The sequence below is a fragment of the Carassius carassius genome, chromosome 9 (assembly GCF_963082965.1).
Source record: "Carassius carassius chromosome 9, fCarCar2.1, whole genome shotgun sequence".
Lineage (NCBI taxonomy): Eukaryota > Metazoa > Chordata > Actinopteri > Cypriniformes > Cyprinidae > Carassius > Carassius carassius.
In genome coordinates this window covers 9,327,988-9,351,650 of record NC_081763.1, presented here as the reverse complement: position 1 = coordinate 9,351,650, position 23,663 = coordinate 9,327,988, and the positions used below count along the sequence as shown (strand labels likewise).

At 40.5% G+C, this 23,663-nt stretch overlaps 2 protein-coding genes and 1 non-coding gene across 3 annotated transcripts; all 3 read right to left on the bottom strand.

The window, feature by feature from the left end:
* Nucleotides 1-39: 39 nt before the first annotated feature.
* Nucleotides 40-6,842, bottom strand: kri1 (KRI1 homolog). Its single transcript, XM_059557633.1, has 19 exons — nucleotides 6,637-6,842; nucleotides 5,998-6,074; nucleotides 5,800-5,905; nucleotides 5,608-5,710; nucleotides 5,464-5,524; nucleotides 4,904-4,953; nucleotides 4,549-4,639; nucleotides 4,350-4,427; nucleotides 4,161-4,267; nucleotides 3,817-3,949; nucleotides 3,625-3,720; nucleotides 3,134-3,304; nucleotides 2,911-2,986; nucleotides 2,585-2,703; nucleotides 2,306-2,477; nucleotides 2,044-2,174; nucleotides 1,056-1,120; nucleotides 860-955; nucleotides 40-725 (listed from the first exon to the last, which is right to left on the bottom strand). Exons 1-19 carry the CDS (start codon nucleotides 6,710-6,712, stop codon nucleotides 236-238), a joined length of 2,298 nt encoding a protein of 765 aa, XP_059413616.1. The 5' UTR covers nucleotides 6,713-6,842; the 3' UTR covers nucleotides 40-235.
* On the bottom strand, nucleotides 1,895-1,990 carry LOC132150851 (Z30 small nucleolar RNA). The gene has a single exon (XR_009436029.1). It is a non-coding gene; the product is annotated as a Z30 small nucleolar RNA (small nucleolar RNA).
* Nucleotides 6,843-14,314: 7,472 nt separating the features above from the next.
* Nucleotides 14,315-23,460, bottom strand: LOC132148874 (low-density lipoprotein receptor-like). Its single transcript, XM_059557632.1, has 18 exons — nucleotides 23,244-23,460; nucleotides 20,952-21,074; nucleotides 20,333-20,455; nucleotides 19,872-20,249; nucleotides 19,140-19,262; nucleotides 18,911-19,033; nucleotides 18,700-18,819; nucleotides 18,320-18,445; nucleotides 18,067-18,238; nucleotides 17,731-17,958; nucleotides 17,523-17,641; nucleotides 17,301-17,440; nucleotides 17,069-17,210; nucleotides 16,809-16,952; nucleotides 16,499-16,714; nucleotides 16,224-16,304; nucleotides 15,697-15,857; nucleotides 14,315-15,510 (listed from the first exon to the last, which is right to left on the bottom strand). The coding sequence occupies exons 1-18, from the start codon at nucleotides 23,299-23,301 to the stop codon at nucleotides 15,478-15,480; spliced, it is 2,610 nt and encodes an 869-aa protein (XP_059413615.1). The 5' UTR covers nucleotides 23,302-23,460; the 3' UTR covers nucleotides 14,315-15,477.
* Between the last annotated feature and the right edge of the window lie 203 nt (nucleotides 23,461-23,663).

The window sequence follows — 23,663 nt, the reverse complement described above, 5'->3', positions numbered from 1 at the left end:
TCCGTGTGACATAAAATGAAAAGTAACGTGAAAAAAATATTTTTATTTTTATTACAGCTTTTTATTTTGATTTTTTTTAAGAACAAAGCTTAAAATCATTCATGAAACAATGACGAACCAGATACTTTCGACATTCAAGCAATGTATTACAATTAGAAAGCCTATTATTTCATGGTTTCTGGTCCCTCGTGAAAAACGAAAAAAATCAATATGCCAAACACAAACTCAAAACGGTTCACTGTTTGCTCTTTTTCTGCTGCTTCTCCTTCTTCTCCCGCTCTTTCCTCTTCTGTCTGTACAGCTCTCTGAAGTGCAGTCTCTTTGGATTCAGCCCGTAGGCTTTGAGTCTCTGTCTGCTGAACTCTCTTCCGGCCATCTTCACCGTCATGGACCTGGAAAGTAAGCGTCCGCCCCTGTGCCTCATTTTCTTTTTAGGCCATTGAGGTTTTCCAGTCCCTTCCTTAGCCACCTTCTCTTTCTGGGTTACAGCAGACTCCTCCTGCTTAATCTTCTTCTTAGGAACCAGGAACTCCTCGTCATCCTCCCCTTTGTCCTGTCCAGCGACTTCTCTGAGGTCCTGGACATCTGTTTGGTCTTTGACGCTTTCAGATGCATCTTCTGTCAGATCTTGCTTCTCCATCTCGACCTCAGACCTCTTTAGACGATCCCTTCTCTTCTTACCTACCTTCCCCTTGGGCTCCGTCAGCTCCTCCTCACCTTCGTTCCTGTGTGAAGAAGTACAAATACTCGTATGATGGTGATTTTTTTTCAAATGCAAATTGGCACAAAACTAAGGTTTAATATGTGTGAGGTTCATGCATAGTTTCATGAATATGATGTTTAATAAAGGAACACTCACTTGTTATACAAAGACACAAACACTTGCTGTTTCTTCTTGTCATTCCGTGCTTTGATCTGGAAGTTCTTCACATCACATAGCTCCTCCCTCTCTGACCTAAACAAGGGGAATCAGCCTATCAGTATCACTATATCTTCCAGAACTTGACTTTAGCTCCAGGCTGATTTGTATCCCTCACAAAACTACTGTGTGGTACCTGTACATGCAGGTCTTCCTCAGCGAGCACCAGTGGTTCAACTCACTTTCGTCTGCTTTCAGGATCTATGGAAAGAGGTTCAGTTGAGAATAACATGGAAATATTAGCCAGATGATTTTTGAGAAGGTATTTTTTTCTAAATAAGATACCATTAAATAAATGGCCACACAGACTATTTATATTAATTCATGCAAAATTCTAAACTGTAATATTGTGCAATATTATTACAATTTAAAAGAACAGTTTTCTATGTTTATATATTTTGAAATATCATTTATTCTAGTGATATTAGAGCTGAATTTTCAGCATCGTTACTCCAGTCTTCAGTGTCACATGATCTTCAGAAATCATTCTGATATGCAGATTTGATGCTCAAGAAACATTTCTGATTATTATCAATGTTGAAAACAGTTGTGCTGCTTAATATTTCTGTGGAAACTATAATATATATATATTTTTCAGAATTCTTTGTTGAATAGAAAGTTCAAAAGAACAGTATTTATTTGATATGTAAATCTTTTTTTTAACAAATGTCACTTTTGATCAATTTAATGCATCCTTGCTGCAAAAATCATATCGACCCCAAACGTTTAAATAATATTTTATAAATATATATAAAATAATAATCCAACAGTTATTATTGCTAAAATAATACTAATGACAAAAGTAGGTAGGTTTTGGCAATGTCAACTGACTGATAAGCAGCATATAATAATATTGGCTCATATGCTCGTTATATACTAACTACTGAAAGATAAAGTTAAAATGCCAGAGTGAACGTGGAGCTCAAACACAGCGCTCTCAAATCCTCTCTGATCTAAATCACAGTCAGTGCAGGTCTGCTCAGAGAGAAGATTTCTGTCCTCAGGCCCTGGTCAGAGTTATTCCCAGAGGAACAGCAATACCAGGTCAGACACAATCACTCATCAGCACAGAATCAGGAGAAAACCAGCATCCAGGGACGTGAGTGATGCTCGTAGCTCCTCACCTCATCAGTGGTCAGCCCGAAGTCATTCTGCACAACCTCTCTATAGCGAAACCTGCAGGGCAAGTCATCAATGATGTCCTCATAATCCAGTTTATAGTACTCGTCCAGATACTGCTCGAAGGTTTTCTCCTCTGGAAACACGACATGATTTCAGGACTACACCATTGATAATACCTGATTACAGAAGTGTAAATGTGGGCGGAGTTTTCTCTCTGTCTGACCAATGACAGACAAAGGCCCTTAATATACACCTAACACTCACTTGGATCAAAAACTGGCTTGTTTTTGGTGATGATCTCTGCAAAGTGGGACTTCTTCCTCTTCTTTCCCATTAGAGGGGCATCCTCTTTGGTCTTCTTTTTCCTCTGCTCTCTCTCTTTCTTTCTCTTCTTTTTAGAAACGGGCTGTTGACTTGGGTCATAGTCGGCATCCATCTACCCAAGAGATTTCAGGTGTGATTAAGAGCGGTCACCATAAACAGTGAACACAGGGGTTCAGTGCGGCATTGGTCTTGTACATTACGTATAAGAAACGGTCTTACTATAAAGTCAGGATCTGCACAGTTGGGCTCACACTCTTCCTCTGCACAATAATCTTCCTCATCTCCATACTCATCCTCATTTTCCTCTTTACCGACCCACGTATCCCAGTTCCAGTTGTCTACAAAACACAACATGTTCAAACCAACACTTTGGGATCAGTAGGATGTTTCTGAAAGAAGTCTCTTTCGCTGACCAAGGATGCATTTGTGTTTTATATTTTAACGTATTTTAAAATGTAAAGTGTTTTTCCGTGATGGTGAGCTGAATTTATCCAGCTGTATAAGGGTAGCATGTGTGCACATCCATCGAAGAGACACGATGTTACCTGCTAAATCATCGTCATCATCAAACTGTGGCTTCTCTTCCTCGTTCTCGCCATAATATTCATCCCCAAAGAACTTCTGCACATGAGAATGAAGAATATTCAATACAAGAAAGCATGTGCAGCTCAGTGTAAACAACCAACAGATATAAAGCAATTATTTCATCCGAGGCTCATCGTTGACCGCTCCTGTCTTGAGGTTTTGCTCCAGTCACTGATCACTCACCTGCATGAGTTGGTCGTGTTGCTGAGGGTTAAAGTCTCCCTCCAGGTCGACGTCATTGAAGGCCAGCTTCTCATTTCCCGTCAGCTCCTGCAGTTTCTTCAGTTTGTCCATGATCTCTGCTCGCTTCAGGTTCTTCAGCTCCTTCAGCTGCTGCTGCTTCTGCTCCTTCTCCTACAAGACACGTTAGGCATACAAATGGTAAGGTATTAAACAGGTCTGGTTCTCAATCCTCTTGACGGTTCCTTAGTTCACCCCAAAAATGAAAAAGTACTGATGCTGTTTGGTCACATGTACAGAAGCGGTTGAATAATTTGTTGTTTAAATATAGTTTTTTTTAAGGAAATGTAAACCTTTATTCAGCAAGGACACATTATATTGATCAAAAGTGACATGACTTTTACATTGTTACAACGGATTTCTATTTGAAATGCTGTTCTTTTCCAATTTCTGTTACATAAAAAATCCTGAAAAAAATAGTATGGTTAGTTTACCTTTTCCTTCCTCTCTTTCACCTCCTCTCTCTTCCTCTTTCTTCGGTCATCTTTGCTTCGGACAGATGTGGCGATGTTGCGAGGATATGTTTTGATCTGTGGAGGAACAGGGGTTTGATGGGTAATGTAGCCCATGTGGCCATATAGCAAAGTCATTAATGACAAATCAGGCTGATGTTGACGTCCTTTTACCTTTCCGGCATCAGGCTCCTCAAAGCGGAAGTTGTAATGCCTCTCGAAGTCTTCCTGTTTATGCAGGAATGATTCTCCTTCTTCCTCCGAGTCATCCACATCATCCTGCATCATCTCATTATAGGTGGGGATTCTAAAAACATGCACACAAACAGAGACACAAAAGTGTGGGGATGGTAAGATTAAGATGCAAGGATGCATTAAACTGATGTTATAAAAGCTAAATGCCCCTCTTTTGAACTTTCTATTGATCAAATAATCCTGGAAGAAACCGAGTTCACATTTAAAAGGCTATTTATTCATGCACGTTCATCTCTTACAGACTCACTCCAGACTAAACCCACCTATGCTCTTCATCCTCCTCCAGATAGCCCTTGTTGAGCATGTAATCTCGCAGGAAAGACTCTTTCTCGTCCAGCTCAGGGTTGTTCCAGTAGTCGCGCAGGTATTTCTGGATCAGAAAAGAGCAAGAGTGAGGAATACATTTAGTTATGCATTCTTCCGTCATAATAAAACACCTTAAAAACACTGACCATGTCCTTAACGTCCTCCTCCCCCTCCAGCTCCGCCTGACCCTTCAGCCACTCCACATAGTCCGCTTCCTCTTTGTCCTTCAGAAAGCAGGAAAAGGCAAGCACAAAGACAAGGTTTATGATACGGTTATAATCTACACGGTTAGCTGTTATCCTTCTTTAACGGCATTTGTACAGAAGACAATATCAATCCCAGCACCTTCTCCTCTTGTGTTTTGGTTCTCCGTGTCAGCAGCTGTCCGTCGTCATCACTGTCACCGTCATCACTGTCTCGCACAAACTTTCGAAAACTGCCAAATCAAGAAAAACATTGTAAAGCTATCCTTAAAAAGGAACAGTTCACCAAAATATGTCTTTCTTTCCATACAGGAGAGAAGTCATACAGATTTGAAACAACGTAATGGAGAGTAAATGATGACTGGTTTTCATTTTGACTGAACTATCCCTTTAAAATCAACAGATAAATCAGACATAGCCAGCTAAGTTATTGTATAGTATAAGTTATGAATGGATAATGGACTTCTCAAGCTCCAATCTAGCGTTAAACATCCTACCTTTCCTGTAGTTCCTTCTGTTCCTGGATATAAGTGGGAGATGCAGCTCTCTGTAATACAAAGCCAAACATATTATCTAGTTGTATGTTAGTTGTGAAGCCTTTTCAGATACTGAAGAAGCCACTTTGATGAGTGGAGAAACATCTGAAATAAAACCCATTTCCATTTGAGTGTCATTCCTAAAATGTCAAGATCCTGAAAACTCTTCTTCACAGACCCTTTGACATCCAAACACTAACTTTAAACTAAACACAAAACTGCATTCACAACCAATTTTACCAACATTTCAACATGAAACAGAATATTCAACAATAACAAAAACAGTTCTGAACTATTGGATATTAAAACATGCTGGCCAATGCACTTACACACATTTTATTAACTCTTAAAATCCACTCAAAAACTATAACTTGAGAAATTTTATTAAATAATATTAAAAGGTATTTTTAATTTGGAATACATAAGTGCATACATGAATTGTACACAATACGTTTAGGAAAGAGTATAAAATAAAAAAAGTCAATTTTAAGGGAAAAATTAGACATCTTAGGTGTAATTACCTCCTGCATCTTCCTGGAGACTTCTTCATCAGCACTGTCATCCTCATCATCATCATATTTTCTAAAATGGATTGCATTCGGTTAAATGACACAAACAATCTGATCACATATTTGATCGTTTCTAAACAGATGATTTCCTCTTACCCTCCTCTCTCCAGGACCACTTTCCTCTCATAGTCCTTGAGGAACATGGGTTTCTCTGTCTTTCTGGAAGTGGACGGCTGATCATCGCTGCCTGATCCAGAAGCTGTTTATCAAGACATTTCACAGAGTATGAAAAGAGTACTGTCTCTCCTGACATATGTCTTTAATTGGAGTAGAAAGCATGATTCATACGGTCTTCTGTGTAGAATGTGGCATCTTTCTGATAGATCTTTGGATCTTTCTTCTTCAGCAGTGACAGCGTTCTGTAAAAATCCCTGTCCAGCTTTGGGTCCAGCTCCTATAAATTCATTCATCAAAGTATTAAACATGGAAATATGGGTGTAAAGTTGGCTAATGGTTTATAAACTGGAAAGTGAGAGAATATGTTACCACTTCACTCTCATCAGAGTCAGAGTCGGAGGAGTCCGATGAGTTCTCCTTCTCCTGGTCTCCGAAGCGGTCCTTCACTGGAACATGTGGCATAAACATGATGATTTAGCTTTAATTTGGCAGATTTAACAAAAACCAAATGCATGATTGCCTGTTTGACACAATTAAGAGATTTGTTGGACGTCATGTTTTATTTACTCCCTCAAAACACAGTCAGTGAAAGTGCTACCTACATTGTTATTTGATACTGTAAAATATAGACAGATATACAAAACAAGCGTATTAGTTTATTAACATTTGTGGATATTAAGAACTTAACAGCTTTACTGTTAGTAAATATGACAATTTGACCGTAATTATGATTACCATGTTGATTTTTTTTTGTCTAATTAACTTTAAAAATATTAAATATATGCAACATTACTTGATGTTAATCTTTATAAAAATAACTTAGACCCTTGGAGAACACGCATACAAAAATAAATCATAGCACGTTTGATGTTTAAGATCGATATAGGAGTAACGTTAATTTTACATATTAAACAGGTAAAACATACACATTGTGTTATTAAAAGGCGGATTATTCATATTTAAGTGTGTAGTAAACAGCTCGTGCTTGTGTTTCTAATGTTAACTTACGTCTCTGTAGTTCTTCTTTCTGACGATATTTCTCATATTTTTCTGCGAACTTCGTATTAATCTTGAAGTCCGACATGATCGATTACAACGATGTAGTATCTTGTGATTTGCAATCAAATTAATATCTCAATAATTCAAACTCTCACGTCGGACATACTGCTTTGCAGCGCCGCATGGGCAAGTGACCTATGACCCTCCTACGTCATAGAGTTCGTGGTTCAAATAGCTCTTTTCAACTAATTTAACTTTTTTTTTTCTTTGTAGAAATTAAAACAGTCCAATTTTCTCAGATTTATATGGTTTATTGTAGAATTTTTGGGATAAAAACGTGCGTCTTTGTTCGTCCACGTGACCTCGTCGTGGAAATGTGGGGTCCTCGTTCAGTCAGACCTCTAGAGGGCAGAATATCTTGAAAATAAAAAAAAGTTGGTCTGAAATTGGTATGTTGAACTCGTTATAATGAATAATATATAATAATATATAATAATAATAATAATAATAATAATAATAATAATAATAATGGTTATTATTATTATTATTATTATTATTATTATTATTATTATTATATTGAAATTATTCGAATAATTGTGTAAAAAATATTATAATATTGATTTATAATTAATTGATTATAAATAATGTTATTTAATGTTAATCCTAATGTTACTGTTAATCCGATACAAATAATATTATTTATAATAGCACACAAAAATCTGTCATATCATCTGAGGGCCCCTGCTCTGACTCAATGTTGCACTAACTGTGATTACAGAGAAAGATAAACAGTTCTGTTTTCGACACATCGGCACAGCACGAGACCAAGGTACATTAAAAAAAACGTAAGTAGAGGTTCACAGTTAAGTTTTTACTTATTATTCACTGCTTTGATGTACTCTGTCACAGTTCACTGTTGATTCGGCTCTGACTACCTTTCTTTAACTTGTAGTTATGGCTGAGAGGAAGAAAAAATATCAACATAGAAGTAGAATACAGAATAAAGCTGTTTAATGTAAATCTAGAGTAGCATAACTTTTTTTTTTTTTTTGCATAGTTATAGATCAAGTTGATGTTTAATAGGCCTTTCCAATGTGATTTAATATTTGCAGTCAAGTCTCCAATCACACAGTTGTGTGCCTGATAATTGTAGATAATTGTATTTCCCTTTCATAGGTCACTTCGATGCTGCGGTGACGTCACCACGTATGGGAACACCTTCGGTGTGATGAATGTCTGAAGCCCTATACCATCCCGCCAATCCTATTGGCCAAATAGCGCCTGGCACCGCCCATGCATGCGTACGCATATATACCTGGTGCCGCACGCCATTTAACTCAGATTTCATTCCTTCAGTAAACGAAGCGAATCTTCTGTGCCCTATTATCTCGCGTTCTCCAGCGATTTTCACGAGCAGTCTTACTCCTCTCCGCGGAAGCGATGAGTTTCAGGAAATGCAAGGAGCCATGTACCAGGTACATTGTGAAGGGGGACACTCATGACAGGTGCTTAGTTTGCCTAGGCTTGCACCACGCACAGGCGGCTCAGAGTACTGCGCTCGAGGGTAGATGTTTTTACTGATGTCGCCCCCATGTCTAACCCCCGCCATGTCACTTCTGCAACTGCCGAGGCACCGCACGAGGTGATAGCTTGGGGTGACACGTGCGACATGGATTTCGAGGGCAGCTCAGCGCTGGATTATTCTCCACGTCGCTCGATCTCCCCTACCCTGGCGCAGAGTAAAACTTTTATTGAGCCTGTCGTCTTTTCCTGTGAGGATTTATGGCCCACACCGGAGGCATGTAGTGCCATCTCCTTCGGTTGTGGACGCCATGATGACGATGTTTTATCCACTGCGGCCTCGGGGTCTAAGGGCTTCGCGGCCGACACTAGCCCTCTCCCTCCTAGTGGACAGGAGAGGCGTGTTTCCCCTTCCTACAGCGAGCTGTTGGACGTGGTTTCTCGTGCGGTGGGTACATTGGGGCTGGAGTGGGAGGTTGAGAAGGCCGAGGCCCAACCTTCTTCTAAGCTAGACGACCGTTTTCTAACTAGTCGGACACCTGTACAGCCCCGGAGGCCTTTACCTTTTTTCCCGGACCTCCACCAGGAGGTTTCGAGGTCCTGGAAACAGCCGTTCTCGGCACGGATTACAAACGCTGCGGCTGCGGATTTCGCCACCATTTCCGACATGGCAAATCATGGCTATGCAGCGATACCGCCGGTGAAAGAGACTCTCCCCGAGCACCTAATTCGGCCGCGGAGTGGAAGTCTCGCCCCCTTCTTCCCTCTAAGGCGTGTCGAGTCACTTCCAGTTTAGTGGGGAAATCCTACATGGCCGCTGGCCAGGCGGCTGCTTCGCTCCACTCTATGGCGGTCCTTCAGGCCTACCAAGCGGAGCTGTTAAAAGGATTAGACGAAGGGGAAGGTATTACACCCGAGGCGGTAAAGGAATTAATACCAAACATACTGCTCGAGCAGTGGGCCGTTCCATGGCCGGTTTGATCACGGTTGAGCGCCACCTCTGGCTTAATCTCACCGACATCAAGGAAAAGGACAAATCTTTTCTCATGGACGCCCCTGTTTCCAAGGACGGTTTGTTCGGAGAGGCTGTCACTTCAGTAGTGGAGAAATTCAGGGCAGCGAAACAGCAATCAGCCGCTTTCCACCAGCTGATTCCCCGCAGACCCAGGGAGGTTGAACGCCGACAGGCACCCGCACGTTCTCACTCAACCTCCTCTCACCGCCAGCGAGTAGCCTCTCGGGAGGAGCCTTCACCTATGGACGGCCCATCATGACGGCTCGCACAGCCGCCGCTTTTCCGCTAGCGGCAGAGCCCGATGTTCAATCTGTTGGCCTTACTCCTGCTGTGGACACGTTTCAGGATTACGCACAACGAGATGCAACGACTCATGTGCACGATGCAGACATTTCCCCTGTGCATGAACACCACAAGTTTTTCGTGCCCGGACGTTTTAATGTGTGTGACAGCGTTGCAAGAAACGGACATTTTGAGACCGCTAATATTGTTTCGGGCTGCGTGGGAACGCTTGCCCGGCATTTCTCAATGGGTGTTACGCACAATTTGTCACGGATACACCATTCAGTTTTGGAAAGGCCCACCCCCTTTCCGCGGAATTCTTTCCACGGTGGTGAAACCGATGGATATAGCGGTGCTGCGACGGGAGATGTCAGCTCTGCTGAACAAAGGGGCTATAGAAGAAGTACACCCCTCTCAGATGGAGTCAGGGTTTTACAGCCGTTATTTTGTGGTACCAAAAAAAGACGGCGGATTACGACCCATTCTGGATTTACGCCGTCTGAATCTTGCACTCAGGCCGAGCAAATTCAAGATGTTGACGGTAAAGTCTATTTTGTCTCAGATTCAACCAAACGACTGGTTTGTCACCTACGTTTTGAAGGATGCATACTTTCATATTCAGATCATCAAGAGACACAGGAAGTTCCTCAGATTCGCTTTAGAGGGCAAAGCGTATCAGTACCGCATTCTTCCCTTTGGCTTAGCTCTAGCTCCCCGTACTTTCTCAAAATGCATATACGCAGCTCTGGCCCCGTTGCGACTCCAGGGCGTCCGTGTTTTGAACTATTTGGACGATTGGCTGGTGTTAGCACAATCACAGACTCAAGCACACTCTCATCGGGATTTTGTGCTGAATCATTTACACGGCCACAGACTGTCACTACAGATGCATCTTTGACCGGTTGGGGAGCTGTTTGTCAAGGGCGCCCAGCCCACGGAGTGTGGACAGCGGCACAACGCAGCTGGCACATAAACAGATTGGAATTACTGGCGGGTTTTCTGGCTCTCCAGTATTTTTCGAGTCTGCTGATCGGCCGTCATGTGCTGCTCAGATCAGACAACACAGCGGTTGTGTCATACCATACGGCTGGACAGAGTGGAACAGCTGCTGCTGGTGGCTCCGCGGTGGCACACACAGCCGTGGTTTGCGGATCTGATCAATCTGTTAGCGGGCTCTCCATGGGAGATTCCCCTCAGACAGGATTTATTATCACAAGCACAGGGACTGATTTGGCACCCGAGGCCAGATCTATGGAAACTGTGGGCGTGGCCTCTGAGCGGAGTGAGTTAATATGTCCCGGTCTTTCTGTCGAAACCACCGAGACTATACTGAATTCTAGAGCAGCTTCTATGAGACGCTTATATGCTTTCAAGTGGAGACTGTTTACGACCTGGTGTGAAACTCATAATATGGACCCAGTTTACTGCCCAGTGGCTTCAGTACTGGAGTTCCTTCAGGACCGTTTTTCGGATGGAGTGACACCAGCCACCCTGAAGGTTTACGTGGCAGCCATTTCAGCTTACCACGAATATATAGACAGTGCCTCGGTGGGCCGTCATCCACTGATTTCTCGTTTCATACAGGGTGCGCGACGGCTGAGGCCTTTCCGCCCTGTGCGAGTTCCTTCATGGGATTTATCCATTGTGTTGCATGGTTTGTCAGGGCATCCGTTTGAGCCCTTGGAAACTGTACCGGATAAAATCCTGACTCTTAAGACACTTCTTCTTATGGCGTTATCCTCCCTCAAGAGAGTTGGGGATTTACAGGCTCTCTCTGTCTCACCCTCGTGCATGGAGTTTGCACCGGGCTCTGTGAAAGTGTTGTTGCGACCTAGGCCTAATTATGTCCCTAAGGTCGCATCTAATCCCTTTCGCTTTCAGCAGGTGGTCCTGGAGGCTTTATCCCCTGCTGTGGCAGAGTCTGGAGATCTAAGTCTTTGCCCTGTGAGAGCTTTAAAGACTTATGTGGATCGTACTGCCCCATGGCGTGAGTCTGACCAGCTGTTTGTCTGTTTTGGACATAAGAATAAGGGCCATGCAGTTACAAAACAGCGCATGTCCCATTGGCTGGTGGAGGCAATATCCTTAGCCTATGAGGCGCGCGGGCTCACTTCGCCCTTAGGAGTTAAAGCTCATTCCACGAGAGCAGTGGCTTCTTCTCAAGCTTTTCTCAGTGGATCTTCTATGGATGATATCTGTGCTGCGGCAGGTTGGTCCTCACCGAGCACTTTTATCAAGTCTTACAGTCTGGATGTGAGGATGGCTCCTGGCTCCCGGGTTCTCTCCGCTTGAGCAGATGCTTCCTTGGATCCCAGCTATCAGGTACGTCAGGCTTTATGGTATAGCGTTGCCATACGTGGTGACGTCACCGCAGCATCGAAGTGACCTATGAAAGGGAACATCTCGGTTACGTATGTAACCTTGTGTGGCGAGTGGGGCGGGGCCGAGGGACGTGGGAACAAGGAGGGAGGCCGCAGGTGCCACTGATTTGCCCAATCATTGCCGACCTCCCTCCTTGTTCCCAGGTCCCTCGGCCCCGCCCCACTCGCCACACCTTGGTTCCCTGAATAGGGAACGAGATGCTGCGGTCCTGGCCGTGCCATACCTTGATAGCATTCTTCTTCTTCAGTCATGAAATCTGAGTTAAATGGCGTGCTGCACCAGGTATATATGCGTACGCATGCATGGGCGGTGCCAGGCGCTATTTGGCCAATAGGATTGGCGGGATGGTATAGGGCTTCAGACATTCATCACACCGAAGGTGTTCCCATACGTGGTGACGTCACCGCAGCATCTCGTTCCCTATTCAGGGAACCAAGGTTACATACGTAGCCGAGATGTTCCCTGTCCACTTCACCCAGTGATCTGTGTAAATGACAGAATGATGACAGAAAGCTGAGTGTATTTTATATATTGTGTCCAGTGAATGGCCAGTCATCACTATGTCCACTGCACACTTAAAACAAACAACATGTTGTTCACTCAATGACCTGTTTGAAATAATCTTGACTTTGACAGAAAAATTTAAAAGGAATTACCCAGTTAAGAATATAAAGATATCAAGCAGTATTCCATACGAGGATTTTTTTTGGCAAAGCAAAGTTACACAACAGTCAGGCCACACAAACATTGTGCAGTGACAGAGTGTTCAGGTATCTACGACTGACCGTTAGTGATGTCAGAGAATGGGCTTTCCAGGAGATCAGGAGAAAGAAAACAACAATTACAGGACATGATGTGATGTACAACTTTTTTGTGTGTGTGTGTGTTTTTTTTTTTTTTTTAGCAATAATTAAAGCCAAATAAGATACAGATCCTAACACACTTGAATTTAATGACCATACATTTTATAGGTCAAAAACAGCACAAAATAACAGTTTTGCTGGGACATACACTAAAGTGAAAACAAACATTCATAGTCATTTAGAAATTGCAGGTTGTATTCAGCAAAGCTACCGTAAATAGATCAAATAATAATAATTTTGCTAAATATCTCAGCTTCAAATAAATGCTGTTTTTTCTCTCTCTATTTATTTAGCAAGGGATCCTGAAAAAAAAACAGTTTCCTCACAAATATTAGGCAGCACGATTGCTTTTGGCTTTGATAAAAATAAGAAATGCTTCTTGAGTAAATCAGCATATTAGACTCAATGTGACCGTGGAGCAGAAAAAGCAGTCTCAAGTCACTGCAGTATATTAAAAAACAAAAAAATTTATATAAAAAAAAATTGTATGTAACATACATTCTTTTATGCCAAAAATCATTAGGATATTGAGTAAAGATCATGTTCTATGAAGATATTTTCTTCATGGATAGTAATATCCATTGCTAAGAACTTCATTTGGACAACTTTAAAGGTGATTTTCCCAGTATTTAGTTTTTTTTTTCAAATAGTTGTATCTCGGCCAAATATTGTCCTATCCTAATAAACCATAAATCAATGCAAAGCTTACTTATTCAGCTTTCATATGACTTATAAATCTCAATTTAGAGAAATCGACACTTAAGACTTAAGTTTTGTGATCCAGGGTCACAAATGGCCAAATGAGAATGTTTAACACAAATGAATGTGTTTTTTTCTAACATAACCACCAACGATGCCCACTTTGAGCTTTGCCTGCAAAATAAAACTGCCATGCACTCCCATGAAATCACACGCCGGGTTTTCTGCCGCCCCACACAACACCCAAAGAAGTGCCAGAAATTTGAGTAACAACAAAACATGCTGGAGGCAGAGCTGTTTTCCCAGTCGCCTTAGTCAAAAACATGTACAGGTCACAGAGGTCCACCCACCCACAGACCCCAACTAATCCATAGCCCACTTTTCCCAGGATGGCGGTACATCATGGAGTCATCCTGTGGGACGAGAGTGTTTTGAAAACTGATATGTGAGCTTTTTCTAGAATTAACTTTCCTGGAAATCACCTCTTTTCCTAGAATTCCAGAAGTCATGGCTTTACTGACGTTCCTTTGGGGTTTTATGGGCCACTCCAAAGTGGTCTTATTTATAAGCACATGCAGTCACATATAATATAAGGCTTTAAGGTTTACATTTACAGCTGCCTTTGTGATGCTGGTATTTTGCAGAAGTCACTTTCAGCTTGGGCCTCATGTGCGCCATATGAAGGAATACATTCAGCAGATCTCTGGGAAAAGAAATGAACCACTGATCTTCTCATCTGCTGAAACTGAGCCTCATAGGGCTGGTGTTTTTTATTCTAACTTCATTTTACTGAAGCTATGAGTGGTTTCATGTGTTGCAGCTCGAAACTATACTGGACTATCGGATTTTGTTTGGATTAATATTAAAGAATAGCCCTGGAAAAGCTAATGATGTTTGTGTCATGACAGACAAAACTACAGTCAAGTGAAATCTTCAGAGAGTTTATTTCAAGTTAGGATTACACACAGGTCAAGAACAGTTGTGAATGGCTTTTCAGGAAATGCATTACTAGATTGATTAATTAATCAGAATGTACAGAAACATATTTTCAATTATTAACAAATGAACAACTGACATGCTACACAATGAAGGCAATTATCAACCGAAGATTTAGATAAAAAAAAAATAAATAAACATTTCTTTATATACAATACTGCATACGTAAAAAAATACAAAACCTAAATATGCAATAATAAACATATTTACATACATTATTTACACATTCAGATCGAGAATGTAAAACCTTGATTACAGTATGTTTGTAATAAAAATGAAGGACATTGGACTCCCTGAATAGTTTTTGGCATGAATCACCCACATTTACACTGCAGTAAAATCATAGAAAAGCCACTGGAATCATCGGCTGATATAATAATGAACTTTATAATAGTGAAAAAAGTAACCTCAATATCAATACTGCATATGAGAAAGCAGCCACATATCAAGCTGCTGTTGGACAAAGTGTTTTTATCATGAACTTCCAGTTTCAGAAGTTACATTGACCATTTTGGCACAGAAATAAGAACTTGATGACAGCAAATGATGTAAACAATGGCATAAAACATTAGCGAAACCAACTCTGCACAGCTCATGATAGTAAATGATCCGTTTTTGTCTAAATTTAAATGGAAAGAAACTTTAATTAACCTATGAATAAAATTACACAAATGTTTTGGAAAAATAGCATGCAATGTTTTTTGATCCCTGCAAAAAAAAAAAAAAAACCTTAAATAATATAATAATATTTTTTTAAAATAGATACAATATGTACAATAACTTATCCAAGTACCTTGACTTTTAAGTGCTGTTAAAATAGGTCTATATTCATAATTTTTTGTATAATTTATATAAAGTGAAATGCTAAGCAGCCTTGATAAGCTGAGGTTGTTGTTGTTGTTTTTCGCGTCAACCGTCAGTTCTAGATAGTTTTTTATTTTTTGCGAGAACTGCCTCCTGTAAAAGGGCGGTTTGTATTTCCACTGTTCCCCAGATGTTGTTTTACTCCAGAGGTGACCTCAAAGTACGGAAGACTTCAAATATGGCTCTTGTCTTGAAACGTTGTCAGTTTTGGCATGGACTGCAATGTCATCATATTTCATCATTTACACTCACAATCTGTCTCTGTGAAAGCAAAATAAGACAATAATTATTAGTCATGGTAATTACCTAATATACCAGACAGGAGTCTAAGAAGTCTTAATTAATTAACCTATAAAGTTAACAGTGCTTTAAGCCATTAGCTGAGGCTAATATGGATAACATGAATATGTCGTTGTATGTATATTTTTTTAATAAAGCATATTGTACCGGTGGGTAAAAATAGTCATCAGAACTGCCGTTTCTGCATAGATGCACCTGGTCCTCTGTAGTCTTTTGATAAACTGGGTTGTCAAAGTGAATGCTGTTAGTATTTTTCTGACGCCATTTTCTCCAGAACAGCACAGCACCCACAGCCAAACATAGGATTGCTTTAAAAAGATGAAACATTTAAATTAGAATGGGAGTTTTGTAGCAACTGAATAGAAAATTGAACAGAAGTGATAACTGTTGAAGAATTATTTTAATAGAGCTTGCTGTTAGCATGTTGCTAAGCTACAAACAACAACTAATAAACAGAACCTGCCTACATTTGATCCTTTACGGTAGTTGGATGTACATCATAATATGTAGAGAAAAAAAGATCTGTTGCTACTTATGTTAGATTGTGACTTTATTATGTTGGTGATCTCTTGGAATAGCCTTTGTGTTCATCTAAATAATGTCTTAAAACGCTCCCTAGCTTTTACATTGCTTTTACATTGATTTTTTTTAAGCATGATCATTGAAGCACTCACCGAGAGGAAGCAAAATGTACAAGGCCAACGGTGTGGAAGATGATGATTCAGACACAGCTTTAACAATACTGTAGTGGTCATCTAAGGAGAAATCAAGATAACTTGTAAAACGGATTTCACACATTTCAGTAAAACTGTAAGATCATCTTTAAGGATTCAGGAGATTTGGTTTTGAGATTAGGGTTGGGGCTAGGGTTTGTTAAATTTGTTTGAGAAAAGGAGAAGACTGAGAGAGATGAAGAATAAGGTATATGGGTGAATAAGGCATGACATACCTGTCTGGTTGGATAAAGGGAGTTTAATTGTGGTTTGGGAATGCTTGATTGGGGCAGCTTGAGTGGGTCGGTTAGGGATCACAGGAGCAGGAGTAGATGAAGGTTGTGCATTGGTTGTGGAAGGGCCAGCAGGTTTTGGTGTTGTCTTTGAAGGTACTTGAGGACGACCAGTTGTAACTATTTCAGGCCTGGCAGGAGGTGCTGGTGTGACTACAGCTGTTCAAAATAAAAACACAAACACTAGATGTAGAAATCAGCAGGAATAACATTAATGTCCATGTTCTGACAACAAGTACTAAATCTGACTTGCCTTTAACACATTTTCGCATGTCTCTGGCCAACATCATGTTGTCTGGACAGGCACAAGTGTACTTGGGTGAGAATCTATTGATTTGAGGGGCAGCCAGGCACAGGAAATCACAGCCACCGTTGTTGACCCTGCACCAGTTGATTCCTGGAAAAAACATTCAGAATATGTTCAGAAATACACATTTTGGATGGAAAATCAATTTGCTGAATGGTGGCTGGGAAGGTACAGCTGAATGGAAGGCTATATAATGGTCAACATACCACTCGGTTGCTTGAGGTTGTGATACAAGACAATGTCCTCTGGGGATGAGAGGTGTTCGGCCACTTTCGTGATGTCTTTTCCAGTCATACGATTTGCACTTAGAATTGCACTATTGCTCACATCTGTCCAAAACACTGTCTCCTAAAAATGACAATGGAGAATTCTTGAGTGAGAATTCAGGTAACCTCCTAAACAAGGTCAGCATGTTTGAAAGGAGTATGAAAGTGTTACCTCAAAAACAGTGAGACCCACAGGGTGGGCAAGCTTGCCCTGGTCAATGATCAGAGTATGCCGACCATCTCCCTGAATGCTGATGCTGGAGAGTGTGTGTAATTTGGAGTCAACCCAGTACAGACGCCGGTTCAAAAGGTCTAGGCATGGGACAAGACAAGAATATGGGTCAGACCAAAGTTTACAACTTGTACATGTAAGCGGAAATGGAAAAGGTCATACCAAGGGTTATTCCGTTGGGCCAGATAATGTTATCTGTAACTAGGGCATGACGGTCCCCTCCATTAAGACCACCTTTCTCGATCTTAGCTGGTGTGCCCCAATCAGTCCAGAACATGAAGCTACAATAAATTGGAGAAGATTTAATAAAGGAAACCACTTGCTTACATAGTTTATCTAGACTTTTTAGAGTTTCTGGGACTTGACATACTTCTTAATTGGATCGACCACAATAGCACGCGGCTTGGCTAGGTTTTCTTTGAAGAGAGTCTTGCGTCTGCTTCCGTCCGCTGTTGCTACAGAGATGGTCTTTTTGATACTGTCCGTCCAGTAGATGTTTCCGTGGATCCAGTCGACAGCGATACCCTCAGGTGCATGTAAATCACTGCCAATCACAACACTGTGTTGGGAGGCGTTATCTGCTGTATCCATTGGTGCTCTGGGAAAGAAAGACAAAATATGACACCAGGCACTTGTCTGTTAGGTAACAAGCAAATGATCGTCAGAGACCCAAGACTGACCATGAGTCCAAAGATCCATTCTTTACCTGTATATCTTTTTGAGGGATAAATCTGACCAGTAGATCTCCCTGGAAGCAACATTTATATCCAGTGCCACAGCGTTCTTTAGGTTGGGAATGACACGTGTATACTCGCTACGATCCAGGGTCATCTTCCTTACCTCATGGCGATTGGTGAAAAATAGGTAGGCGATGGTTCCTGTAGAAACCATGTTTGTAAGTATGAATTTGTCAGTATGCAACTATGGGAAATGACTATTTGGACGTTTACAAGTTGTACCAGTAGCTTTGCAAGCCTTGCTGGCTGGGTCCATCTGGTAGCCATCTTCACACTCACACTTGTAACTTCCCAACTGGTTGACACATATTTGGCTGCAGGTGTCTGGGTTGGCGCACTCATCAATGTCTGAAGAAATCAAATAAAAAAAGTGGGTTTGAAGTTAAATGATTAATGGTGTCTGTAACACCACTCAGTTGACTTGCAGAAACAGCATGGACTGACTGAACCAACTCTAACCTTATTTCCAGCTCAGAAAAAGCAAATGAGTTTAAGGTCCAAATGAAATGATTCTTTGAACTGGATCTGCATCAAGGTCTGTGAAGCGTACTATGACCAGATTTCCTGATGATTCAGTATGGGAACCAATGTCAGTTTCTTACCTGCACATTTTCTTTTATCCACCAATCGGAAGCCAGTAGGACACAGGCACTCGTAACCAATCTTTAGGTCATTACAGATATGAGAGCAACCCCCGTTGTTGTAAACACACTCGTTAGAATCTGTGAATTTGAAAATCACATACTGTACCACAGGTTGGCTTTTAGATGAATTTCTAGGCAATGCACCTCCTTGAATGCTATTTTTACTTACCACATTCTCGTAATGGCTCGTCGGACCAATCCCTACAGTCCCGTTGCTTGTTGCAAACTTTTTCCATGCTGATGCATTCACCACTGCGGCACTTAAACCTGTGTGGTGGCTCACAATGTGTTGCTGAAAATCAGAAAGGAGAAATATAAGTAAGACACATCTGAATAATACTTAAAGCATATATTTTGCATATCAGTTTTGTGTAAAAAGCATAATTTGTATGGTTCACCATTAACACAACCCAGCTCATCACTCAAATCTCTGCAGTCATATACGTGGTTGCACTGCCGGCTGCCGTGGATGCAAGATCCGTCACCACATTGGAACTCATCCGGTCGGCATGTGGGCAAGGCTGTTCATATGGGAAAAAAACAATAGTTCATTATGTCTTGAGGATAAAATGGCAACTGATGCTTTTAAGGTTACATTGTTACAAAGTGAGAAGCAAAACAATATCTGCTGTGACCTCAACGAGCTTCCAATTTATTGATTGCTTGGTTTCTATTTCTGTTGTGTAGCCCCGCCCACATGAAAGCTCATTGGTCCATAATCCTGCTCCCACTAACTGTACATTAGAAATTGCATTTTTTGATTTTGCATTCAGTGTGGACAAACAAAGATTATCACTGGGAAAAAAAATCCAGTGATGCATTTATAATGGAAGCTTTAAGGGGCAAGACATATCTGATGGCTTAAAAGTAGAAATGTGAATTTAGTTTTTTCTATTTACATGTGTACATGTATCCTTCTATATTAAATGTGAACTGTGAAGTTGTCTTTATCATCTTTCAATCGTAGTACTGCTATGCAAAGAATGAGTCTTCCTGGTATCCTTGTGTGTACCTTGCAAAGATTATCTGTATTGAGTTCGACCCGTATTGTATTGAACCTGGAACATTCCCTTAAGAATAGCAGAATAAACTGGCAAATGTATGTAACATCAACAAGTCTTATTTCTTACAGCAGTTTTTCTCATCCGAGTGATCCAAGCAATCTTCTCCCCCGTCACATTTCCAGCTACTGTGTATGCATTCCCCACTGCCGCAGTGGAATTCCATAGAGGAGCATGGGTTTTTGGTAGGTGTAGTCGTCCCTGCACCACATTTCTGAGGCGATTCGTCTGAGCCATCGGCACAGTCAGCATCACCATCACAGATCCACAGTCGAGGCACACACTGTGTGTTATTGCACTTGAAGGAGCTGGAGCCACACGTGATGGGTGGACAGGAGACTTCATCACTGCCGTCATCACAGTCTCTCTCATCATCACACACAAACGCAGCGCTCACACACTGGCTGTTGCTGCAGCTGAACTCACCATCCCGACACTGCCGAGGAGCTATACGTGGTGATGGAGATTTTAAACATACATGTACACTGGCAGCATCATGAAGATACACATGACTTCAAGATGTCACTCACCACAGCCTTCCTCATCTGCACCGTTCTCACAGTCTGCTTTGCCATCACACTTCCAGCTCTTTGGCACACAATGGTTGAGTCGCCCACCACAGCTGAATTCACTGGGTCTGCAGGTCTTGGCCACTGAAAAGAGAGGGAAAAATAAGATTTTATCATTTTCTGAAGAGAATATGAGTGGTGCCTAGCTAGGGGTGTTCAATATAATCACATCAATTAGGAGCAAATCTTTTTTGCTGCTGGGTAATATTGGATATTTAATTGTGCATGCATATTTTTACATTTATAGTACCTTTTTACACTCAGTTTACACCGCTAAAAATGTAATAACACTCTTAAATGTAAAATGCATCTCAAAAAAAAAAAAAATTCAAATGCTCAAAATAATGAATTTTAATATCAGTGATAGCTTATTTAAAACTCACAGCCAACTCCTTTATGGCAGTTTAGGGAACTCATTTTTTTAACCCGTGACCACAAAAATGAAAAAGGTATACATTTCTTTCACCTTCCAATAAGATTGTAGATTTTTCCTCTATGGATTAAATCATTTGCACCTAGCATCATCAATGTTACACCAACATACTTTCTCTTCGGGACAGCTGACTTATCGGACACTTACAGCAGGCCGCAGGAAGTTCATCAGTGCCGTCACCACAGTCATCAGTTTCATCACATACCCATCTTGATGTGATACACTTTCCATTGCCACACTGATATTGCCGTGGTTCACAAGTGAAAACACCTGTCAGATGGAGACATAAGTTGTGCTTCACATAAGTGACACATTATTCAACACATGTTATTTTAGTCATTGAAGGTCACAGAGATAATAAGCTAAAGTAGAGATCGAGAACTGATTGAATACTTTTGCTTTTCACCTTATAATCTTACTTAGGCTTAACATCGTAGCATATCACTGTACACAATCTAGTGCTAACATTGGTAACTATGTTATCCTGGTCCAACTAGGTATGATTAACTGACTGTGACATGTATGGACAAAGATGCCATCAAGTTTTTCCTGCTTTGTAATCTAAAAGAGCCTGTATGGGTGTCAATTCCAGTAAGGGGAGGTCTTCTAGCTCTGAGAAACATGACTCCAACGATCTTAAAGTCAGCTCCATCACCATTTTAAAATGATGGCACGTCATACACAATCAAAAAGACACATGCTCTTGACACTGGGTGGAAGCAGCAATGGCCGAATTTTAATTAAAAAACCTTTAAATTGATAATCAATCACAGATACCTAAAGACATTCTCCCTAACCATCCAGTGTTATTCAAGCAGAAGTGGACGAACGTTTTACAACACCTTGCAGTTTGGAGCATCCAATCAGAATTCAGAGTTGGATCATTCGATCTTATAATGCAAATGTGAACATAAAATGATTAATGATTACTCAAATGTAAATGTCGACAGGTCTTATCAGTATTTAAAGACAATCCTTCCATTGATATAAAACTGTTTGTGACCTTGGGTTGACATCATACATCTCTTATGCCTGGGCATTTTTTTTTTTTCTGGTTTCATCGATTAATTCAAATGTAATGTTTTGCCTTGAATAGGATGTTTTACCAGGAATAGATTACATTTCACACTAAAATTAAATAAGTTAATAAACATTTTGAAAGAAATTAGAAATTTAAGTTCACACAATGAAAAAGCCTAACTTAGAGGCTATTAAGGATTGCTGTTATCACCAACAGCAGTTATTATAATGCATATATTTTGGGGTGAAACATGTCCTGGTACATATTTTCCTACATAGTAAAACCTGTTTCACTTTACTCAACCTAAAGTCAAATTGCGGTTATTTTTATACTGAACTATCAGATTAATTTTATGTAGCACATAGTCCAAACAGCTCCATGAACGAATGATTTCTAAGAATAATATAGAGATATAAGCCTATCTATGACCATGTAACTACAATCACACCCAAACAAAGCTACGCATCCTCCAGTAATGGTCTATATGGTTTTAATGTGTTTCAATGCATTTTCTACTGTTTTTTTTTTTTGCAGTGCTGTTAAGTATTCCTTTGCAAACTTTGCATCTACACCAGAACCAATACAACAAGACTCCAACTTGCCAAACCAACACTGAGATACCAAACATCATAATCATAGAAATTGAGTCTCCTTTAAACCTTAATTGTTCTTATCCTTGAAGATGAGTAATGCATCTTTTTGGTTGAAAATAGGTTTGCATGGGATGCCAGTTAGTTCCTCATGCCATGAATCTACTACTACTATCTTTGTGACATCATACACTGCAAATGATGGGAAAGGCATGTGTGCGAAGATACTATGGAATGAGGCCCCTATAGCAGAGTAGACATGGACAGTATAGACACATGTGGTTACTGTAAGGCATTACTATGATTTGTCCTGCTCATGGTCCTGCTTAGTGAAGTTGGAAAATTTATTCGAGTTGAGCAAAAAAGAAGCGAACGATATAATGGTTTGAATTCTGTAGAAAGTAATAATAACACATAGGCTTAATAAAACAACCAGTATATATTTCTATAAACATTATAGGAGCCAAAAAGCAGGAATTAAGTTAACGTCATGCATAAAGTGAAATATTGTATTTTGTAATGGATTAATTCATGCAGACTATTCATATACACTCACTGACTACATAAACATAACTTTTATTTTCCTTTTTTTCAGTTTCTTCAATTTTATAGACCAGATTAGCCACTATTAAAATTACTATCGCTCACAAATCTCATATAAAGTAAGCGTAATGTTGTCAGATGTTATCTGAATGTCACTTAACATGTGCAAGATATTGAAAACAATCTCTGTATGGGTTAAAATTGATTTAAATACTAATTTAATGATGGTTAAAAATAATTATGATCATTAAAGATTCCTAAAGAGACGTCAAGTGGTTTACTCACCTGTTTGAACAGAACAGAAGAAAGTAACAGCCAGTAAAAATGTTAATGAGCTCTCCATAGTCTTTCAATGAGCTGCTTAAAGCCCCTCACTGTTCTGTTCGTTGTGAAGGTCAGGCTTTTATTGTGGATGTTTGATTTAAATAAATAGGTCTTTAAAAGCAGATGGACTCGTGTTCATTTGACGTTGAGGGGAAATGTATACTTTAGAAGTGGTGAACCCAGATATTTGTGTTGTGTTGAATGGATGTGTAGAATGGGCGGGGCTTCGTGACGTGTTCGGAATTCGGTGGTGTGATTTAAGAGTTGCACAATCGGGGGCGTGGTCAAGTGCAGTCTACGCCCATAACAAACTGTTTTGCACCACAAGTTTAGAAAAAACTTCATCATTTACCTGCTTATCATTCATGCGGGGAAACAATA

Coding starts and splice junctions, on each gene's coding strand:
- LOC132148874 (XM_059557632.1), bottom strand. CDS start 23,301: ATGGAGAGCTCATTAACATTTTTACTGGCTGTTACTTTCTTCTGTTCT. Junction 18,446..18,699: donor GGATAAAAGAAAATGTGCAG/GTAAGAAACTGA, acceptor TGATTTCTTCAG/ACATTGATGAGTGCGCCAAC. Junction 16,305..16,498: donor CCCTTTATCCAACCAGACAG/GTATGTCATGCC, acceptor ATTTCTCCTTAG/ATGACCACTACAGTATTGTT.
- kri1 (XM_059557633.1), bottom strand. CDS start 6,712: ATGTCGGACTTCAAGATTAATACGAAGTTCGCAGAAAAATATGAGAAA. Junction 4,268..4,349: donor AGGAGGACGTTAAGGACATG/GTCAGTGTTTTT, acceptor TTTCTGATCCAG/AAATACCTGCGCGACTACTG. Junction 956..1,055: donor AGGAAGACCTGCATGTACAG/GTACCACACAGT, acceptor CCCCTTGTTTAG/GTCAGAGAGGGAGGAGCTAT.